This window comes from Osmerus eperlanus, chromosome 8 (genome assembly GCF_963692335.1).
Source record: "Osmerus eperlanus chromosome 8, fOsmEpe2.1, whole genome shotgun sequence".
Taxonomy (NCBI): domain Eukaryota; kingdom Metazoa; phylum Chordata; class Actinopteri; order Osmeriformes; family Osmeridae; genus Osmerus; species Osmerus eperlanus.
The window spans coordinates 10025249-10045052 of record NC_085025.1 but is presented as its reverse complement, the minus strand read 5'-3'; the positions used below and the strand labels follow the sequence as shown (position 1 = coordinate 10045052).

At 51.8% G+C, this 19804-nt stretch overlaps 1 protein-coding gene across 1 annotated transcript in view; it reads left to right on the top strand.

Moving 5' to 3' along the window:
* Positions 1-19018, top strand: part of adgb (androglobin) — a 36529-nt gene extending 17511 nt beyond the window's left edge. Inside the window, exons 15-36 of the mRNA XM_062468426.1 lie at positions 635-836; positions 1018-1081; positions 1259-1363; positions 1934-2042; positions 2517-2652; positions 3812-3926; positions 4893-5066; positions 5227-5377; positions 5568-5690; positions 7697-7790; positions 8645-8776; positions 9039-9192; positions 9357-9544; positions 9772-9938; positions 10961-11127; positions 12036-12147; positions 14704-14861; positions 15448-15603; positions 15942-16032; positions 16223-16340; positions 18358-18541; positions 18663-19018. Of these exons, the coding sequence (XP_062324410.1) occupies positions 635-836; positions 1018-1081; positions 1259-1363; positions 1934-2042; positions 2517-2652; positions 3812-3926; positions 4893-5066; positions 5227-5377; positions 5568-5690; positions 7697-7790; positions 8645-8776; positions 9039-9192; positions 9357-9544; positions 9772-9938; positions 10961-11127; positions 12036-12147; positions 14704-14861; positions 15448-15603; positions 15942-16032; positions 16223-16340; positions 18358-18541; positions 18663-18857 (3095 nt within the window). The 3' untranslated portion in view covers positions 18858-19018. The remainder of the gene's footprint in view (positions 1-634; positions 837-1017; positions 1082-1258; positions 1364-1933; positions 2043-2516; positions 2653-3811; positions 3927-4892; positions 5067-5226; positions 5378-5567; positions 5691-7696; positions 7791-8644; positions 8777-9038; positions 9193-9356; positions 9545-9771; positions 9939-10960; positions 11128-12035; positions 12148-14703; positions 14862-15447; positions 15604-15941; positions 16033-16222; positions 16341-18357; positions 18542-18662) is intronic.
* Positions 19019-19804: the final 786 nt, after the last annotated feature.

The following is a 19804-nucleotide window of genomic DNA, read 5'->3' as shown; positions in this document are numbered from 1 at the left end:
ACAGTCTGAATAGTTTGATGGAGTCATGTGATTAGGAGGGCTTTTTTCCGTTTTCTCCCACTGTACGTCTTTCCCTCCCTCCCTCCCTTCATTCCTTTGTTTCTCCTTTGCCCCTTTCTTCCTTCCACCCTTCATCCATTCCTCTCTTCCATTTCTCCTTCCTCCCTCTCTCCCTCTTCCCTCCCTCCATCCCTTCCCTCCTTCCCCCCTCCCTCCCTCCCTTTGTTCTTGGGCTGAGTCTTTGAAGATGGAACATTGTCTCCTGACAAGCAGCTAGTTACCCTGCCTTCTTCCATCCTCGTTTAGTTGCTTAGTAACACCTGCCGTTTGACAAAGGAGACCACCATGGCTCAGCATGGCTGTAGTTTCTCTCAAGACTTTGAACTGGTCTCTTCTGGTCTCTTTGAGCCAGCCCTGTATGAGATGAAATAGACAGGCGGGTGTGTTTCTCTTCTATATTGAACGGGGGAGTTGGTTTAGTTCACAGTTCTCTGTCTCCATGCTTGTTACCGGGCCAACGGGTCTGTACAATAATACAGTTGTGGAAGGGTTTGGGAATTAACTCCAAACCCAAGTTCAAAGCAGGGAGTTTTGAAATACGTATGTGTACGTGTGTGACCTGTCCTTTCTTCAGACCAGGAGGTTGTAGAGGCTACTCCGGCCCCCGCCCCGGCCCCTGCCCTGGCCTCAGCCTCAGCCCCGGCCCCAGAGAAGCCCAAAGCAGGGGCCAAGGTAGCCAGCCCAGTGCTGCTCCAGTCCCAGGAGGGCCTGCAGTGTGACAGAGCCATGCTGCAGGAGACCTGGGTGGACCTGAATGACTTTGCCAAGTGCTTCCAGTAAGAACTCCTTCATACACACACACACCCACGCAAATATGCACACACATGCACGCACGCACACACAGTACATACATCCACACACACAGGACTTGTGATGTCCTCCAGTTCGGACATGGCTTTTGGTACGCTGGGGTTTTGAGGTCCAAACGTGTGGACATCTCTGTGCTTCGGTCTCCAGGACTCTCCTCGTGTTCCACAAGACAAACACATATCCAAACCATTCCCAGGCATCACACTTCAAGGTAAACAACTGTCTGAAAAACCTCGATTTCGTTCCAAAATGCTGTGCAAACTGTGCAGACGGCTCTCCACTGAATGCCTACGCGTAAGCACGTACGCGTGTTACGTAACAGGCGCCGATGTGAATGCTGGAAGTAACGCGAGGGAGGATTTCATCCAATGTGTGTTGCCGTCACCAGAGCACCATCTCGTCCAAGGCGTCGGCCTCAGTGATCACGAGCCCAGCAGCCTCCACCAACTCTACTGGACGCCACCCAGGCTCCTCTACTGCTGCCCTCGCTCAGGTACACACACACACACACCTAAACTCACACACACTAGCACACGCACACACAAGTGCACACCCACCAACACACTCCGGCACGCACACTCAAACACTCCCACACAGACACGCGCGGTCGCAAGCGGGCTCACGCACACCCGCTCTGACCCATCTCGCGTTAGCCGTAGATGACCTGCCAGTGACCCGTGGTGGGGGCCTGGCCCAGCTCCCAGGTACTGTGGTGCCTGGGCGCGGCGTTGACTCCACCCAGGGGAGCCCCACTCTGGTTGGTTCTCAGAGCACACCTCCTGCACCGGCAAGTGTTATCAGAGTGTTTGGAGCGCAGGCAGCCCTCCCCTGAGAACCGCTCAGAGCCTGCCTGCCTGTGTGTGTGTGTGTGTGTGTGGCATTCTGTATTCTGTAGCAGTGTTTGACAGTGCCTTTCATCCTGGGCACGTCTGTGTTCAGTCTCTCTCTCTCTCTCTCTCTCTCTCTCTCACTCTCTCTCTGGTAAGTTTCTCTAGGTCTCTTCTCCTCTCCCCCTCCCTCGGTCTACCCCCTCTCTCTAACAGTAGTGCCGTGTGTTCTCCAGGTTCCCGAGGAGAAGGGTTCTTACTACCTGTTTGTGGACAGCCTGCAGCCCTCCCAGATCCTCATCAGCTTCTCTGCTCTGCTGCACTGGGGAGACACCGCCGAGGAGAGTAAGGGCTCACACACGCACACGGACGCACACACATACACACGCATTCACACACACACACACACACACACGGACGCACACTCATACACACGCATGCACACACACACACACACACGGACGCACACACATACACACACATGCACACACACACACACAAGGACGCCACACGCTCACGGACACACACACATGCACGCACGCACATACACACACACACACTGTCTCAGATACACAGTTGCATCATGTTAGAATGCATCCCACATCCATCAGCCTCCCTTGTGGCTTGTTGTGAAGGGAGAAGATGTGTTTCATCCATCTAACAATATGTCCACCCCCATGTATGTGTCTGATTGTTTTTACAGCCAGCTCAAATTGCAGTGAATGTTTGTGTGTGCGCGTGTGTTTGTGTACGTGTGTGTGTTTGTGTATGTGTGTGTACGTGTGTGTGTTTGTGTATGTGTGTGTGTGTGACCCGTAGGGAGGGAGAGCCCAGCGTGCAGAGCAGGGGTGCTGCTGGCAGAGCCCTACTCCTGGAAGACTCTGCAGTTTCAGCTGCCTGTCCTCCACATCCAGACCACTGCCTGCAGGGCTGCCCTCCTGCTACTGCCCCCAGGGTAAGCTGCCTGCAAGGCTGCCCTGCTTGTCAAGGCAGCCCTGGTTGGCCATATGGCAGGGTAAGACCTGTCTACTAGAGAGAGAGAGAGAGAGAATCGTAATGTCGAATTTTCCGATTTTGTCATGTAATGGACAAACACACCATTTCCCAATGATCCTTGACATTTGGCGAGCAGAACACTCCTAAAACACTCGCTCACGTTCAATTCAACAGCCATCCCTCTCCAGTGTTTCACTTCCGAAGGTCAATGATCTGTCCACTCTGGCTCCTTCGTCAGCTCCTGACCTTGACTCCCAAGCCCTGATCCTCTCCACCAGGAGACGGAGGAGGGATCTTCTACAGGCTGAGATGCTGGGAGCTGCAGGGCTGCTGTAAAAAGCTAGCTGCTGTCCTACTCTCTATTAATGGCTCCTGCCTGGCCTAGAAGCACGGGGGCCTAGATAGCGGGGTCAGGCGGAGGGACACGCCATCGCAATTACCACTGAGACTTCATCACACACCGCGGCTTACGCCTCCTATTATTACGCCCCTAGCGCCCCGCGGACCAGACCGGCAAAGCACCGGGGCCGTCACCGGGGCCGTCACCGGGGCATGTCAGTCGTCCTTCCCCCCCCCCCCCCGACTTGTTCTCTTACTTTCCGTAAACTCGGGAAACTCTGTTTACTGTCTCTGTCTCTCTCTCTTCTTCTCTTTGTCGTTCTCTTTCTCTTTCTCTCACCTTCTTTTCTCTGTCTTACTCTCTCCTTCTTTTCACTCACTCTCTCCCTCTCTATCTCTCTCTCTTTTTTTCCCCTTGCATGCCCAGGCCCCAGGCTGTTGCTATCCATCTAGTTTGGCTGTGATTGCTAAATTATGTAGAGCTAATGGCTTAGTGTCTAGCTCCAGTTCCAGACAGTTAGGCCTGTACGGAGCTTTGAACCAACCCAACCCCTACACCCCAACCTCCTTTCTTTCTGAACCACTGCCCGGACCCAGCCCTGGGACAGAAGAGATACCGATCTTTTACATTAAGGCCAAGGCAAATGAGGAAGATGTCAATACTGTTCTCGGAATGGTAATTAGATAGTTAATGAGACCTGTATCCCCCTCCCCTCCTCCTCCCCCCTCCCCCCCTCCCTCCTCCCATCCTCCCTGCCCTCCCCCCCTCCGTTCCACAGCCGTCATGTCCTGTGCCTCCACACGAGGGCGGCGCTGGGCTACCAGGTCCACCTCTTCAGCATGGCACCCTTCGTGTTCGGGGACGAGGACACCGTCATGCCCCACCTGCAGGAGGTGGGTGAGCCGTCGCCCGCCGGGAGGGGGCACGTTTTGGGGATTCGCTCGAGCGCCGTGTGTGCACGCATTTTCTTCCTCCTTCTCCTTCGTCCTCCTCCTCTTCCTCCTCAGTGGAGTAAGAGCTGTTAACAGAGGAAGGAGGAGATGGAGGAGGACGAGGAGGAGATGGAGGAGGAGGAGGAGGAGGAGGAGGAGGAGGAGGAAGAGCCGAGCACACGCCTGTTGTGGCCAATGATATCCATTCTCCCGCTCACGTTCACTTTCTCTTGTCACCTCTCTGTCTCTCACTCGCTCCGTCACGGAAGGAGAATGTTGTTCACGATACACAAACACGCCTGAGGAGAGGGAGAGAGATAGAGAGAGTGAGAGGTAGTGAGAGTGATAGGAGAGGGAGATAGAGAGAGGGAGATTTAGAGAGTGATAGGAGAAGGAGATAGAGGGAGATTTAGAGAGAGTGATAGGAGAGGGAGATAGACAGAGGGAGATTTAGTAGAGAGGGAGATAGAGAGAGGGAGATTTAGAGAGAGTGATAGGAGAGGGAGATAGACAGAGGGAGATTTAGAGAGAGGGAGATAGAGAGAGGGAGATTTAGAGAGAGTGATAGGAGAGGGAGATTTAGAGAGAGGGAGATAGAGCCCGTCATTATATTTATACACAGGCAACAGGGAATCTCTAAGAACAAGAAATATATATTAATTCCCTAAATAAACTGCTTTTAATGCCGTGTCTCCCTACAGTTAGACAATAAATACACAGGCACATTGTGTTAGAATGAGACAGGCCATAATAGTCAGACAGCAGTATCTAGTCAGCTTTAGCTCTCTACACCATAATGGTCTGTCCACGTGTCTAGATCTGGGTTAGTAATCCTGGCTTCTGTGCACGCCTCCCTCCCTCCCTCCCTCCCTCCCTCCCTCCCTCCCTCCCTCCCTCCCTCCCTCCCTCCCTCCCTGCTGTCTCCAGGAGAGCTTGCGTTTCTGTGAGCAGGCCATGAGGATGTACCAGGCCCTGGCCAGGGTGGTCTCCTCCTTCACTGATGAGCAGGAGTTCCCAGCAGCCTCCAGGGCCCTGGCGCGTGCCATCTCCCCCTCTGACCTGAGCCCCAGCACACCTGGGGGGCTCCGGGACCGCCAGAGGGTAGGGCACACAAACACACACCCACACACACACCTACAAGTATACACACGTGCACGCACACACACCAAAACACACACTATCTGACACGCACACACACACAGACAGACGCACACCCCTCCCTGCCCCCTGTGACCCTGTGTCTGCTCTGGTGTGTGTGCAGGTGTTTAATGAGGCGGTGTGTGTCATGATGTGCCAGGCTGCCGACAGGAGGCTGACGGCCACAGAGCTGTTCGCTGTCCAGGCCCTCACCCGAGACCCCTCCCTCAGCAGCGCCGGGGCCAGGGGCCCCTCCCCCACCCATACCCACCTTTGTGTGTGCTCTATCCGTGTTTCGGACGTGCATTTGTATGTGTGTGTGTGTGTGCGTGCGCTTGTGAAAGTACCTCCTGGGCTGTGTCTAGGTTGATTAAGTCTACCCTATTAAGTGTGTCCTTCTGTGTGTGTATTTGTGGTGATGTGTGTGCATTTGTGGTGACGCGTGTGTATGTGTGTGCCATGCAGCCCAGCCTTCAGAGAGCTTGGAGTCCCAGCAGCCCACAGAGCAGGAGGTCCGTGCAGCCACAGTCCTCCAGGCCGGCTTCAAGGGCCTCTTGGTCCGTGAGGTCCTCCGAGCCGCCAAGCCAGGTACAGGGGAATCCATGTTTGAAGCCTGATGACTATGACTCCCATAGTCCTCTACAGTACCCCACTACTGTCATAGATACAGGAAGTCTGGGCTCCTCCACACTGCTGATGCAGAACAATCCCTGGCACCCTGCCAGACTTGTTATTTGTGCTACCATTCGTTCATGCTCTAATGCATGACAAAAGCTTCAACTCAGACACAAAACCTCTTTCTGCACTTGTGCATCGAGTAAAAGCCCACCTTTACAGCAGACCTTTTGTTGCCGGCCTGTGGTGCGCATGAGGCTGTGAGTTGTTGGTGTGTGATTGTAACAGATTGGCTCACATTAGGGCGAGAGCCCTGTTGATCTGGCCTGCCAGTCAGTACAGCCTCCTACCCAGAAAGCCTAGATAGCAAATCTGCCCCCACACTGGTGTGAAATAGATTCCACTTTCCCCTGAACACAGATACACGCACACACTCGCTGTGGCATATCTTAGGGCCCCTGGGCAGAGAGACTGGGAGCCTTATCGATGATACTGCCACTCTCACTAATACAGCCTGACAGGTGAGTGGGCAAGGAGACAGGAGACACACACTCAAACACCACCACACACAGACGCACATGCACGCACACACACACTCCAACCTACGTTGTGACAGTTTCACAGCTAGTGAACATCGAAGAGAAAGAATGGAGGGCAGAATGAGAGATGGAGAAAGAGAGAGGTCTCGTGGTGAGAAGTGGCCTTTGTGGAGGCGTCGTGTGGCGGCTACGATGTATTGCTAGGACAGACTGATCAGTAACAACAGCCGACACAACTTCAGAAACATCAGACACGACATCAGGGACATCAGACACAACATTAGGAACATCAGACACAACATTAGGGACATCAGACACAACATTAGGGACATCAGACACAACATTAGGAACATCAGGGACATCATTAGGGACATCAGACACAACATTAGGAACATCAGACACAACATTAGGAACAACATCAAACAAAACATCGGGAACAACATGAGACACGACATCAGGAACAGTTGATACATTTACATTTAGTCATTTAGCAGACGCTCTTATCCAGAGCGACTTATAGTAAGTACAGGGACATTCCCCCCGAGGCAAGTAGGGTGAAGTGCCTTGCCCACAACACACAACGTCAGTTGGCATGACCGGGAATCGAACTGGCAACCTTCGGATTACTAGCCCGATTCCCTCACCGCTCAGCCACTTGACTCCCTGATACAGCAGAGGAAATATTACAGTCAGAATCAGACACAGCAAAAGACACCGCAGCTAGACAGAGAGATGTATAACATCATCATCCATCACCACAGCTTTAGTATGTTAACGGTTTGATTGCAGGAATCCGTTCTGACAGTTACTTTCCCAAATGCCTTTCACATTCATTTTTCTAAACCCATTCGAAATGAATGAATTGGCTCCAGTAATCTAGACTGACATCAACATCCTGCCTGACAATTTCTCAGATTGCACACTCTTTTCACACACACACGCACACACACACATAAATATGCACAAATCACTTCTAGTCATCCATAGTCATCTCTCTGAAAGAGGATGTGAGCATTTCTTCTCACCGTGGGCCATAATGGCTCTATTGATCTGGAGAGGTTGGAGATCTTGGCAGATGCTGATGAGAAACACCTGTAATTGAGCTGTCCCCAGACACACACACACATACACCTGTGAGTCTTGACAAGGAGCTTCATTAAATGTTTTATGAATAGTTTTATTGCTGGCATAGTGTAATACTGGGAGAGTTGTGGAGAGAGGTGAGTGTCAGGGGAAGTGGAGGTGTGGACGGGATTCTTTTCCAGTTCCATCACCACATGAATCAAAGTGCCTGTGTGTGTCCACCTTTTCATCCTGAAGTAGGTCAAGTCTAATAATGATGTTTTCATGTATTTGGCTTCAAGGTGAACGTCTTTTCATCTTTTATGAATGCCTGTTACTCAGCGTGTGTGTGTGTGTGTGTGTTTGCGTGTTATCTAGGCACAAAGGAGAATCTCAGTGCCTCCAAGACACTGCTAGAGATGTGGGCCACTGTGGAATCAGATGCAGAGAAACATTGTGTGTCCTTACTAAGGTAGGTCAATTGTACACACACACACACACACATCCAGATCTCTTTTGAATGTAGCACAATGAGTTTCTCTACCACAATACAACCCCCCAAAAAGGCTGGGAGACCTAATACGTTCACAATTTACGTGCCACAATTTACCCCTCTTGTGCCGACCAATGTCCATTTGATGGCCTGGTTTCCTGCATGGCCAAACCCTGTCCCTGTCTCTAGTGTGTGTGTGTCCTGGCCGTGTGTCTGGGAGGGCTCATCCACATTGTGTTCCATCCTCTCCCTGTGGTACCATCTGCTGTTTATCCTCTCTCCGCTCCAAACGGCTCATGGCGTCTGCTGAATGACCCGGAGCCTGGGGAAGTGGGCTGTGTGTGTGTGTTGGGTGGAGGATGAGTGTGTGTGTTGGGTGGAGGATGTGTGTGTGTGTGTGTGTGTGTGCACGGCGTCCTGTGTGCCTACGTGTGTGTAGGACCTAGATGTCTGATCAATGGAATCCTCCAGGCAGCTCAGTGGAGCCAGGGAGCTGTGAAGTGTGTCCGCTCCCCCCCCCTCTGACTCAAGCTGCAGATGAGAAGGGCCGGGGCCTTTCAACCCCAACAAAGCCTTCAGAAGCAGTTAGACAAGTTTGATACCGAGCATGTTCGTCTGGGTTATATAACGACCACATGAAACAATGCGATGAAGTTTTTTCATCGATCGATACTCGAGTCGACGGTTTGAGTGTCTGCCTAGTCGCCACGACATACGTTTGTTCGTGTGTTCAGCAGTTCTGTGTTATTGATCCCAGGTATATGCTCAGTAATGACCCTGTGTTCATGATCCCAGGTATATGCTCAGTAATGACCCTGTGTTATTGATCCCAGGTACATGTTCAGTCACTCTGAGAGGACAGCCAAGTTGTACCCCTGTTATGAGGATGAGTGGTCCAGGATCACCTTCACAGACTACTCTGTCCCCCTGCCTGAGGGGGCTGGCTCCTGGGTACTGCTCTTCAGGTAGGGACCCTGCCTAGCTCAAACCCTAGACTTACATCTACACTCCTATTCTGTCAACCATAACTGCAAGGTTTAAAGTAAGTCTCCCCGGAAGATTTGAGCAAAGCAGGTCACTAGTCCTGGCTGATGCAATTTCTTTAGACATTGTTTCATGTTCCGGTTTAAGGCACACAGACTTACAAGGGTCCCCAGCCATTCCCCTTAGTCCTGATCCGTAATGGCTGTGTGTGTGTCTGTGTGTGTGCGTGTGTGTGCGTTCTAGGGAGGTGTTCCTGGTGCCCAAAGACATGTTGCTGGTGGCCAAGTTCTACTCCCCTATCTCCCCCTGTCTGCTCCACGTCATCGACAACGACTGTGGGGAGGAGCTGCCCAGAGTCTTCAACAGAGTCCAGCCCCACATCTACACACACAACCAGGTGTGGCCTCCACCCCAGCGCTCGGGGACCAGGACCCAAGTTACATCTCCCACAGATGTACTCATGTCATGTGTACATAACATGAATAAGATCCGTAAATAGGCGTTCACCAGATAAGTGTGTGTGTGTGTTGTGTGTGTGTGGTTGTGTTGTCTTTGCGGCAGCATGGTTACACCTTCCTAGCAGAGGCCTACACTCCTGACACGCCCCCTGTCGGGGGGAAGTGGAGGATGCGTCTGATTGGCTCCCAGGATCCACTTCCAGAACTGGCACGCGAGGCTCCGATCAACAACTTTATCGTGAAGGAATTCCGAGACTACTATATTCCCAACGACAAAAACATGATATGCAGGTACTCTAACAGTATGAGTGAGGAACATCATACCTGCAACTGTCTTCAGTCTAGATATTATTGTTTGATTATTGCATATTATTATTGATTTCTCTGTAGATCAGCTTTAACAAGTAGTTGTTTATGTAATAAACACTAGCACACAAGCATAGCACACAAGTGCTATGGTAATCTACAAATAAAAGGACTATTTATTTTACTATTCTGATAAACAGTGATCTCCACAGGTACTTTGTGAAGGTGTCATCGGACCTGGTGGGCACGGTCCAGTTCCAGACCTCCAAGGCCCACGTCCACGTCCGTCTGTCCATCCTGGACCAGGAGGTGGTGGTGGCCAGCAACACCGGCAAGGGTCATGTCATCATCCCGGTGTTCTGCTTCCTGTCCAATCAGGGTGAGTCACATGGAGGAGGGGGGGGGGGGGGGTGAGTCTCCTCTCACATCTTCCTGTTTGTAGCCGACAAACAGGAGCCCGGCCCCTCAAGGAAACCCTCTCTTACTCGGTGCGAAGAACACACTGAGGCGGCGGTTTGAGGACGGCAGTCTGCTGTTACTCTGAGCGCCGTGTCACGCTGTGTGACGAATGGAGCGTCCCTGCTTTGTTAGTCCTGCCCTCGGCATGCCATGGCACAGCAGTGCCCCTCTCTGACTGGCAACACCAGCCTCTCCCTCTCTCTCTCTCTCTCTCTCCCCCTCTCTCTCTCTCTCTCTCTCTCTCTCTCTCTCTCTCTCTCTAACAGGGCACTCTCTCTCGGGGTCACGTCTGGCTGAGAACTGGATAAACAACACACACACTGAGCCCTCGCCAGCCTCTCTGTCCCTCTCACAGAGATAAAGAGAGAGAGAGAGAGGGGGCCACCAGCAGCTCCCAGCAGATGGGTTAACACACACACACACACTCCTCCACCTCCTACCACCAGTCAACGGGCAGCTTGGTCCTCCAGAGTGAGTCAGCTGACAGCCTGGAGTCATACCCTGAATGCATCAGGCAGGCCTGCAGTCAAACTGTCAGTCATACCCAACCTTGTCTGCCTGCCTGCCTGCCTGCCTGCCCGTCTCTCTCTCTCTCTCTCTCTCTCTCTCTCTCTCTCTCTCTCTCTCTCTCTCTCTCTCTCTCTCTCTCTCTCTCTCTCTCTCTCTCTCCACTCTCACTCTCACTCTCACTCTCACTCTGTCTGTCTGTCAGCTAGTCTGTCTGTCTGTCTGCCAGCCTGTCTCTCTCTGTCTGTCTACCAGCCTGTCTGTCTGTCTGTCCATCCGTTTCCATGTCCCTCTGTCTCTCTCAGATCAGGATCTGTCTGTCCACCCACGTTCACATCTGTCAGGAAGTGGAGGAGCGCTGGGCTGACAGTCACCCAGATATCACTCTGTCAGCCCGGTAAAGTCTTCCATCATTCCTTCTGTGTGTTTTGACAGTGACAGCCCCCTGCTGCGGACCCCCTCTCCCAGATGGGAGACAGACACCCGAGGGCCCCGGCCGGGGGCCCAGAGTGGCAGGAGGAGAAGGGGGGCAGGAGGGCTTGGCCGGGGAGGCCGGGCCCCTGACCAGCCGGACCCAGAACCAGGCCCCTACAGACACCACGGTATCAACATCTGACAGCCTTCCGACTGTCATCCCGATCCAGCTACTGCTGTCATACACACATTCGGCTATCTCCCTCTTTTTTTTACATCTCTGCCTGGGACTTGCTCTCTGTATCTCTCACTCTCTTGTTGACTGTCACACACACACACAGACAAATCAAAAAAGAGAGGGTGCTAGAGAAGAGGAGACAGCTGCAGGTGGAGTTGTTGTGTTGTTATCGGGGCTGCTGTTATCTGGGCTTGTCAGTGGGACTGCAATTTCCACATGATTTATGAGGACTGTGTGTGTGCGAGTGAGTTGTTTGTTTGCCAACCAACGTCACTCCCTCCCCCAGGTAGCATTGCAAGAATAGCATGGTCGCCCCCCCCCCACACACACACACACACACACACACAGAAACACAGCCGACACAACACAGACACACAACCGACATACAACAGAGTAGACACACACACACACAGACACTTCCAGGAGTGTGTGAAGGTCCCCCCAGTGAGGACAGCCACCCCAGTGTAACGCCCCTGGAGGTTATCGATCAGGATTAACATGGCTTACAGCTCCAGTTAATGATCAAGGGCCCTGTTAGGAACCCACACAGCGCACACACACACAGCACACACACACACAGCACGCACACACTTCCACTCCGCTGGAAGAAAGACAAGGCTGACTTCATGCGACATGATTGAACCTGTTTGGTAAGAACATTCTGTACCGGCAATCTTTGTGTTCATACAAAGAGGATTTCTCACCAGCTGCTGTTGCTGGTGGTTACAACAGCCTGTTGTGTCGTTGTCCAAAGTCAGCTTTGCTTTGGTGTGTGCGTGCGTGTGTGTATGCCTACAAAGTGCTGTGTGTGTGTGTGTGTGTGCTGTGTCGCCCACTCCTCTCCCTGTGTGTCATCAGGTGCATCAGTACAGGGTGCAGGCTGAGGTGCTCCACAGGAGCTGGGTCCTGGACGACGCTCAGATGGCCTTCGTCCACACACTCAGGGACCTGGAGAGGAACGAGATGAGAGGTACGCGCGCGCGCGCACACGCCCCTCCAGTCCCCCCCCCCCCCCCCCCCCCCACCAGAAACAGCAGAAGCCAATGAGCTCGGAGGCCTGAGGAGGTGTCAGGCGAGCCATGTTGTGTCATGGGCTGGTGCCTCAGCGGAGGATGAGGGCTGTGTGTTGATGCTAAGTTCCCAGTCAGAGACTCGATACGCTCAGAACTGAAATATTATCTCAGTTATTAGAGATGGGTACGGGACGTGTTGAATTTGCGAGATGAAAATGGGGATTTAAATGTGGATTGTGGTTTTCGTATTACAATTAAAATGTCCCCGACACTTATCTCAGAACCGAGATCAGCCATCGCATCTCTGATAAGTTTCAGTATTTGTTATTCAGAGGCAAGCCTGTTCCTTCTCCATATTGGAATCCCTCCCTTGTCTGAATGAGCCAGCTCTTCAGCTCGGCCTCGCTGACAGACAGATAGACAGACAGATCGAGAGAAAGGAAGACAGACAGCCACAGAGACAGGCTGTCAGACAGACAGGCAGACAGATCGAGAGAAAGGAAGACAGACAGCCACAGAGACAGACTCTCAGACAGACAGGCAGATGCGTACGTTTGTTGCCATTCTGAGGCCAGCAACCACATGCCTAATGATACAGGTAATGATCGAGGTAATGATAGGCAAATGAATACAGCTGCTCCAGCAGATCAAACTCGGGGAGTTTGGATGCCCGCCTGCCATTAGAAGAGACAATAGCCCAGTGCCCTCGCCTCTCCAGCCCTCCTCCCCTCCATCCCCCCCTTCTCCCGCTCCCTCCTTACCTCCCCGCACACACTAAACAGAAGCCCCCTAAGCAGTAGTGAAGGGCTGAATGAAAGGAGGTTTTGTTATGGATTATGAGGTGGCTGAACGCAGGGAGGTGAACTGGGTCTGCAGTCATTATGGATCCTTTTGTCTTCTCTCAATATGTCGCTCATGACAACACGGCCTCCGCTTGTTCTGCTCGCATGGCACGGAATCTAAGGGAGCGTGTGTGTGTGTGTGTTTATATAATCAGTTCCCTAATAAAATATCCATAAAAAAAGATCCATGTGTTTACTCGAAAGGGAGAGTCCCTAATTTATCAGTAGTGTGAATGTAATAATAATGACATTTGACTGTGCGTGTGTGTATCTGATTGTGTGTGTGCATTTGTGCAAAGAGCGCAGTCAACCCACACGCTATCCAGTTTTTCGAATAATCTGGTCAAATGGAGCCAGTAAAGAGTCAAATGGAGTTGGCGCGTGCCCCCGTTCCTTGGGAGATAGCTGTGCAGGAGAGCGAGCTCATGTAGCCCTGGTAGGCTAACGCTAGCTAGCACCACAGCCCTGATCGCATGTTCCCAGTGCAGCACTGGCATGTGAAGCCTCTACACCAGACGCCTTGCTGTTATCCAGGCACGGGCATGCTTGAAAACACACTCGCACCTACACACACACACACTGACACTTTCACACACACACACTTTCACTCACACACACAGAGAGACCTGCCAGCACACCCAGTGTGTTCTGTGGTGTACTCTTCTCTGTTTAAAGGGCCAGGCTCTTGCATCGGCAGCCATCGTCATGGTTTCATCAGTGCACCCTGCTCCAACCCTGGCACGATTGCCCCCTGCTTGTCGACAAGACAAGTCTGCCTGCCTTCAATGCTTTCCTTCTGACGGAGGGGAGGTGTGGGTTGTGATGCGAGGTGCCCAGCTAGCCGCGCTGGCTGCTTAGCCCAGGCTGTGGGGTCAGGACGGCCGGCTGTCAGGTTGAGTGATGGATTAGGCTACCTCGCCGTCTCTACCTGTGCTAGGGAACTCAGAGACGAGGCCCGGGTTAGGGCATGGCTGGGAAGGTTTTTTTTTTTTTTTTTGGGGGGGGGGGGGGGGGAGTGACTTGGTATGAAGTGCAACAGTGCCATCTAGCAAGCACATTCGCTCCCTCGAACACACCTCTCGCTCGCACTCCCCTCACACACACAAGCACCCGCCAACGATGTGCTTTATTCGCACCCGGTGAAGTGTGAACGGGTAATTCAAATGACTGAATATGTTTCGATTAAAATGCAATTTCCACAAGGTTTTTTTTACCGCATTAAAACTGCGCGTCGTTTACTTGGGATTCCAAGCAATCAGGAAAATATATGTTGTTGTATTCTAAACACATAAATGTGTTTAGCATGATGATGGTGCATAACTGTGACCCCTCAGGCGGTGTGTCTGCTGAATGGGTTTGTAATCTCTCCTGAAAGGGAATTTAATATGTAAACAGTGAATAAGGCACATACCATGACTGGAATATCAACCAGGGAACACACTCACATCACTGAGCGTCAAGACTGAGGGATTTGAACATGAATGCTGCTGTCATGAATAGTTAGGAATGTTCAGCGCGTTGAAATAACCAAAAGGATTATTCTTGAATTGTCATTGTCGTAGTTTGGATGCTGCATAAAGTATTATCAAGAACCGCAGCCTAGATGGATCCGTCTCATCAATTGGTCTTGAGTTTGATTGACATACAGATCACCTGTGTGACTTCCTGCAGTGGGCGGGGAGAAGGCGGAAGACCCGGCCACTCCCGTCGGGGCCGACGCCCAGAGCAGCGAGGGCCAGAAGTCAGCCACGCCCAAGTCCAGCCGCAAGGGGAAGGGGGAAAAGGACAAGTCGGGGGCCGCTGTCAAACCTGGCTCCCGAATGGAGACGGTAACACACGCATGTCACATGCACCCTCACAAACACACACAAAGATTTACACAAAGGCAGACACATACATAATCATACTGTACACACTTGTATCACACATATCACATGCACATACACAGGCACATAACCACACTCTGGCATTCTGTTGACATGCTCTGTCAATAACCCCTCATCATAGCTTTTCAGTCTCCCCATCTGTTAAAATCAGTAAATACAATGACATTTGAAAGGCAGATTTTCAGTTAAAGGTCCCATTGAATACATTTGCATTTTATCCGTTTTTGCTCTGAGAGAGAGATAGAGAGAGAGAGAGAGAGAGAGAGAGAGAGAGAGAGAGAGAGAGAGAGAGAGAGAGAGTCAGTTGGACAGAGAGGGAGAATTAGAATGAACCTTGACCTCTGAATGAGCAGAGCTGTCAAACCCCTCCACCCTGTGTGAAGATGCGGTCTGAAATCACCACAGCTGTCTCGTCCCGCTCAGGAGACAGGAGAGACACACACTCTGTCATTGTTCACTGTGACACCGGCAACCTTGGACGGAAATACATTAGAATGGATTCTGTCTGTGTGTGTGTGCCCGCGCCCAGAGCCTGGACCACAGCAAGCCTAACTGGACGCTGCGCGTGGTGTGTGAGCAGAGCGACGCCGAGTGTGTGGAGGTGAGGAAGGACACAGACAGACTGGAGGAGATCAGAGCCATGAAGCAGGCCTGGGAGACAGCTGACCCAGGCCGCGCCCTCAAGGTAACACACACATACACACACACACCTGTACTCACGCACAGACACACACAGACACACACAGACAGACTGGAGGAGATCAGAGCCATGAAGCAGGCCTGGGAGACAGCTGACCCAGGCTGCGCCCTCAGGGTAACACACACACCTTTACTCACGCACACACACAGACACACAATTCATCTCACACACACGTCCATAGTCTCTCTCGGACACACGCCAACTCCTACATACGTGCATATTATCGCTGGCTCTATCCCACACACACACACACTAACACACACACACACATTCTCTCTCCTGCTATTCCCTGCTCCTCCCTCATGTTCTGGTGCTGTTGTCAGGCACTCCAGTCTCGTCAGAAGTTCATCAACAAGCACCCGCACACAAGCCGTGGGGACACCGCTATGGACGACCCAGACAGCGGAGAGCCTGGTACACACGCACACACACACACATTCACATAACCAGACTTGCCTAGTTCTTCTATGTACCCACCATACCATAGCCACTCATGTACTGTAGAACAATACTACAGTTGAATTTGGAGCCAGTGTGTTTCACCTCTGGCATCCTACATACACACTACGTGTGTTAGTATTCATCTCTGATTGGCCTTCAACAGGTCTTCCTTCCCAGTCACCTGACGGACTCCTCAGTCCATCCAATCAGGAGCTGTCCCTCCATGCCAACCCTGATCCCTTACAGCTCCATGTTCCCATGGACTGCACCCCTTTTATCAGGTACTGCCCCCTCCATCTCTACTCTCTCTCTCTTTTTCTTTCTTTCTCTCACTCTCTCTCTTCTCTCTCTGTCTGTCTCTCTCTCTCCCCCTCTTCTCTGTCTCTCTCTCTCCCCCTCTTCTCTCTTTCCATAGGGATAAGGGTGTGAGTAATGCCCCACGCTAGACCCCAGCCTCACCCTCATTTCCTGTCGTCCAACCATACCATTTTAATCAGTCAGCAGCCTAGGCTGCAGTCAATTTGCACACACATACACACACACACACACACTCATTCTCACACAGCCTGTACTCTAGGTCACCGTGAGTTGGGACAGAAAACCTATTACACCCTTTCTCCTGCAAATCCCAGCTAGCGCATTGGGCTTCTGAATCTTAACTGTATTGGACTCTGGAGGTTGTAGTTCCAGTCAGTTGTAGTTCCACCTCAAAGCAGCGGAGTTGCTAGGAGGCAATCACAGAGTATCAACAGCTCTAAAAACAGCTCTATTTGCTTTCAGGGAAAGGAAGGGAGGACCCAGCTACAGATTGCTCGAACCAGAGCAATCTGTAGCTGGGTCCTGGGCTGTAGGACACTGTCTCACCCTCCTCCGCTGCTGGAACAGGCTGTACATGATGGAGGGGACCCGTCTGAAGGAAGTGCACTGCTTCAGGACGTGCACAGAAGTGCTAGACAGGCAGACAGGGAGGGCGGAGGAATGTGTGTGTGGTGTTGTATTATTGGCTCATTTGCAGAACAGACCTTGGTCTCAAATGACTTCCTGTCTAAACACTGCCTAGATGTCTTGTCAGGGTACTGTATACAGGACGTGGTGGGGAGGTACGCACACACACTTCCACACACAGACACCACAGAGTCCCCAGAGGGAGGCATCTGGCCTTATGTCCATGAACGACAGAGCTTTTTCACCTCCATCAACCGCACTCTCGCCCTCTTCTTTGCTTTCTCTTCTGCCTCTTTCTCTCTCTCTCTCTCTCTCTCTCTCTCTCTCTCTCTCTCTCTCTCTCTCTCTCTCTCTCTCTCTCTCTCTCTCTCTCTCTCTCTCTCTCTCTCTCTCTGTCTCTCTCCTGCTCTCTCTCTCTCTCTCTCTCTCTCTCTCTCTCTCTCTCTCTCTCTGTCTCTCTCCTGCTCTCTCTCTCTCTCTCTCTCTCTGTCTCTTTCTCTCCCTCTCTCTCTCTCTCTCTATCTGTCTCTCTCCTGCTCTCTCTCTCTATCTCTTTGTGTCTCTCTCTTACTCTTTCTCCTACTCTATCCCTCTCCCCTACTCTCTCCTACATGACAAATGAGATGATATTTGGGTCTATTAATTAGAGAGCTATTTCTGGGGTCCAATGAGCCCAGTGCTCTGATGAGACTTGCCCCTTTCACCCTGCACGCATATGTGTGCGTGTGTGTGCTTGCCTGTGTGTGTGTGTGTGTGTGTGTGTGTGTGTGTGCATGGGAAATGATGGTTGGTACTTTGTCCTGCAACCTGTCCTGCAACCTGTCTTTTAGAAGATTAGTCTGCAATTACACACACACACACACACTCACGGTATTACAATCCCAGACCTACAATTAAAGACCTGCACACACTCATAATAACATGCCGTCCCTCTGACAAACATGCAGACGCTGTACACGCACTCACACACACACACACACTCACTGGCCAGTCAAACAGTTCCAGTGTCACAGAAAGGTCATACAGTGTTATGTTCATTAAGCAGCCAATTCTATCAGCCCTGTCTGGCCCTCTTTGTCAAGGTCACACCATGGGAAATAAGCCAACACATTTAGCCCCATCTAATCTCTCTTTAAATACTCCCCCCGCCCTTTGCCCCCCTAGGGGATAAGTCATATCTAAGCACACACACACACACTTTCGTCTCTGAGAGAGGTACAGCATGTTAGCTGAACAACCTGATACTGTGCTGGTCTAGAGTACACTCTAGTGGTTACCTCTCCTCACTCCTCCTAAACTAAACACCTTTCTTCTCCTCACCTCTCCTCACCTCTCTTCTCCTCTCTCCTCCAGGAGACAGAGGGAGCAGCCTGTCCTGAAGGACTCCTCTCTGGAGGAGGCCCAGCGCAGGGAGAGGTCAGAGGTCATCCAAGGCTTCCGGCTGCTCCGGGAGACGGTGCTGGAGCACCGCAGACAGGAGGCGGCGGAGAGGAGGGAGCTGAAGAGAGGCCAGCTGGAGACGTACGACGGCCTGCAGGTCAGACGGGGGTCACACACGACTAGAGACTCAACGATATCACACGCACCAAATATCCTTCACTGTAGCTTCTCGGGCAGTAGTGACACTGAGAGAGGATGTGTGAATCGCCCCCCTCCAGGTGGAGTTGGCACGGCAGCGTCAGCAGGTGCTGCAGACCCGGGAGGCTCTGCGCTGCCGCCTGCTGGAGGCCAAGCGCCTCAGCAGGCAGGAGGAGGAGGCAGCCCTGGAGGTGGCCAGGCAGGCGGAGCTGGAGAGGACCGCTGCCCAGCCCCCCGCCGCCAAGCAAGTCAAGAGCGCCGGCAAGAAGAAGTGATCCCATTCGCTGCTCCTGGCATGAAACCCCCCCCCTTTTCCGGCTACGACCGCTGTTCTCTTCAGTTCTCCGAAACGGATCAACCTGGAAGATCCACCCCAGCAACAGCCTCCTGTTTATGGCTCCCATAATGCTTTCATGAAATAAATCAATTGTAGGAACAGATTTCTCCTGCCGTTCTTCGTCACATCCATGAGGCGTTTCGGTGCGGCAGGAACTAGCTCGGCATTTCCTTGTTCTGCCTTGTCATTCAAATCGAAGTACCGCTAAGCCTCCTGGGAGCTCTTGACAGTCAGCAGGTTAGCTCGTGGACCCCTGTCCTCCCAGTACAGACCCGGGTTCCTCACCAGTGGGTTCTCCCAGTAGAGGCCCAGTCCACCTAGCAGAGCATAAAGACCTTCTCACACTAGAAAGGACATGTTCCTATTCACTGCTGTACAGTACAGTCTGTCCCTTCAGTCATGTTGTGTGTGATCCTGCAATCAGTGAGAAACAACTGGTCTTAAATGCCCCCTCATGAATAAAGCTGGTAAAAACATATGAATAAATAATGTTAATAAGCAGCATGCTTATATCAAGAGTGACAGGTACTAGATAACTAATGTGCCATCCTCTCTGGAGAATGGCAGGAACAGTGGGGTCTACACATTATTGCCTCCACTGTAAGTAGAGGTCCTGTGATAATCAGTATATGTTCTGATTCTGATTCTGATGTTTCTTGTGACACTGGATTGATTCTATCAACCAATAAGTGAAGGCTACATAAGTAATGGGTGTGGCCAAACCCTCTGAAGACCAGCTGATGGCTGATTGATGTTGCTGACTGATCGTTAGAGACTGGAAGCCCCCCCCACGCCCCATCCCCCCCTCAGGCAATAGTTAAGCAGTGCTCTGGCCTTTTTTGTTATGTTCATTAGCATGTATTAAGGTAACCAGACACTGAGAAA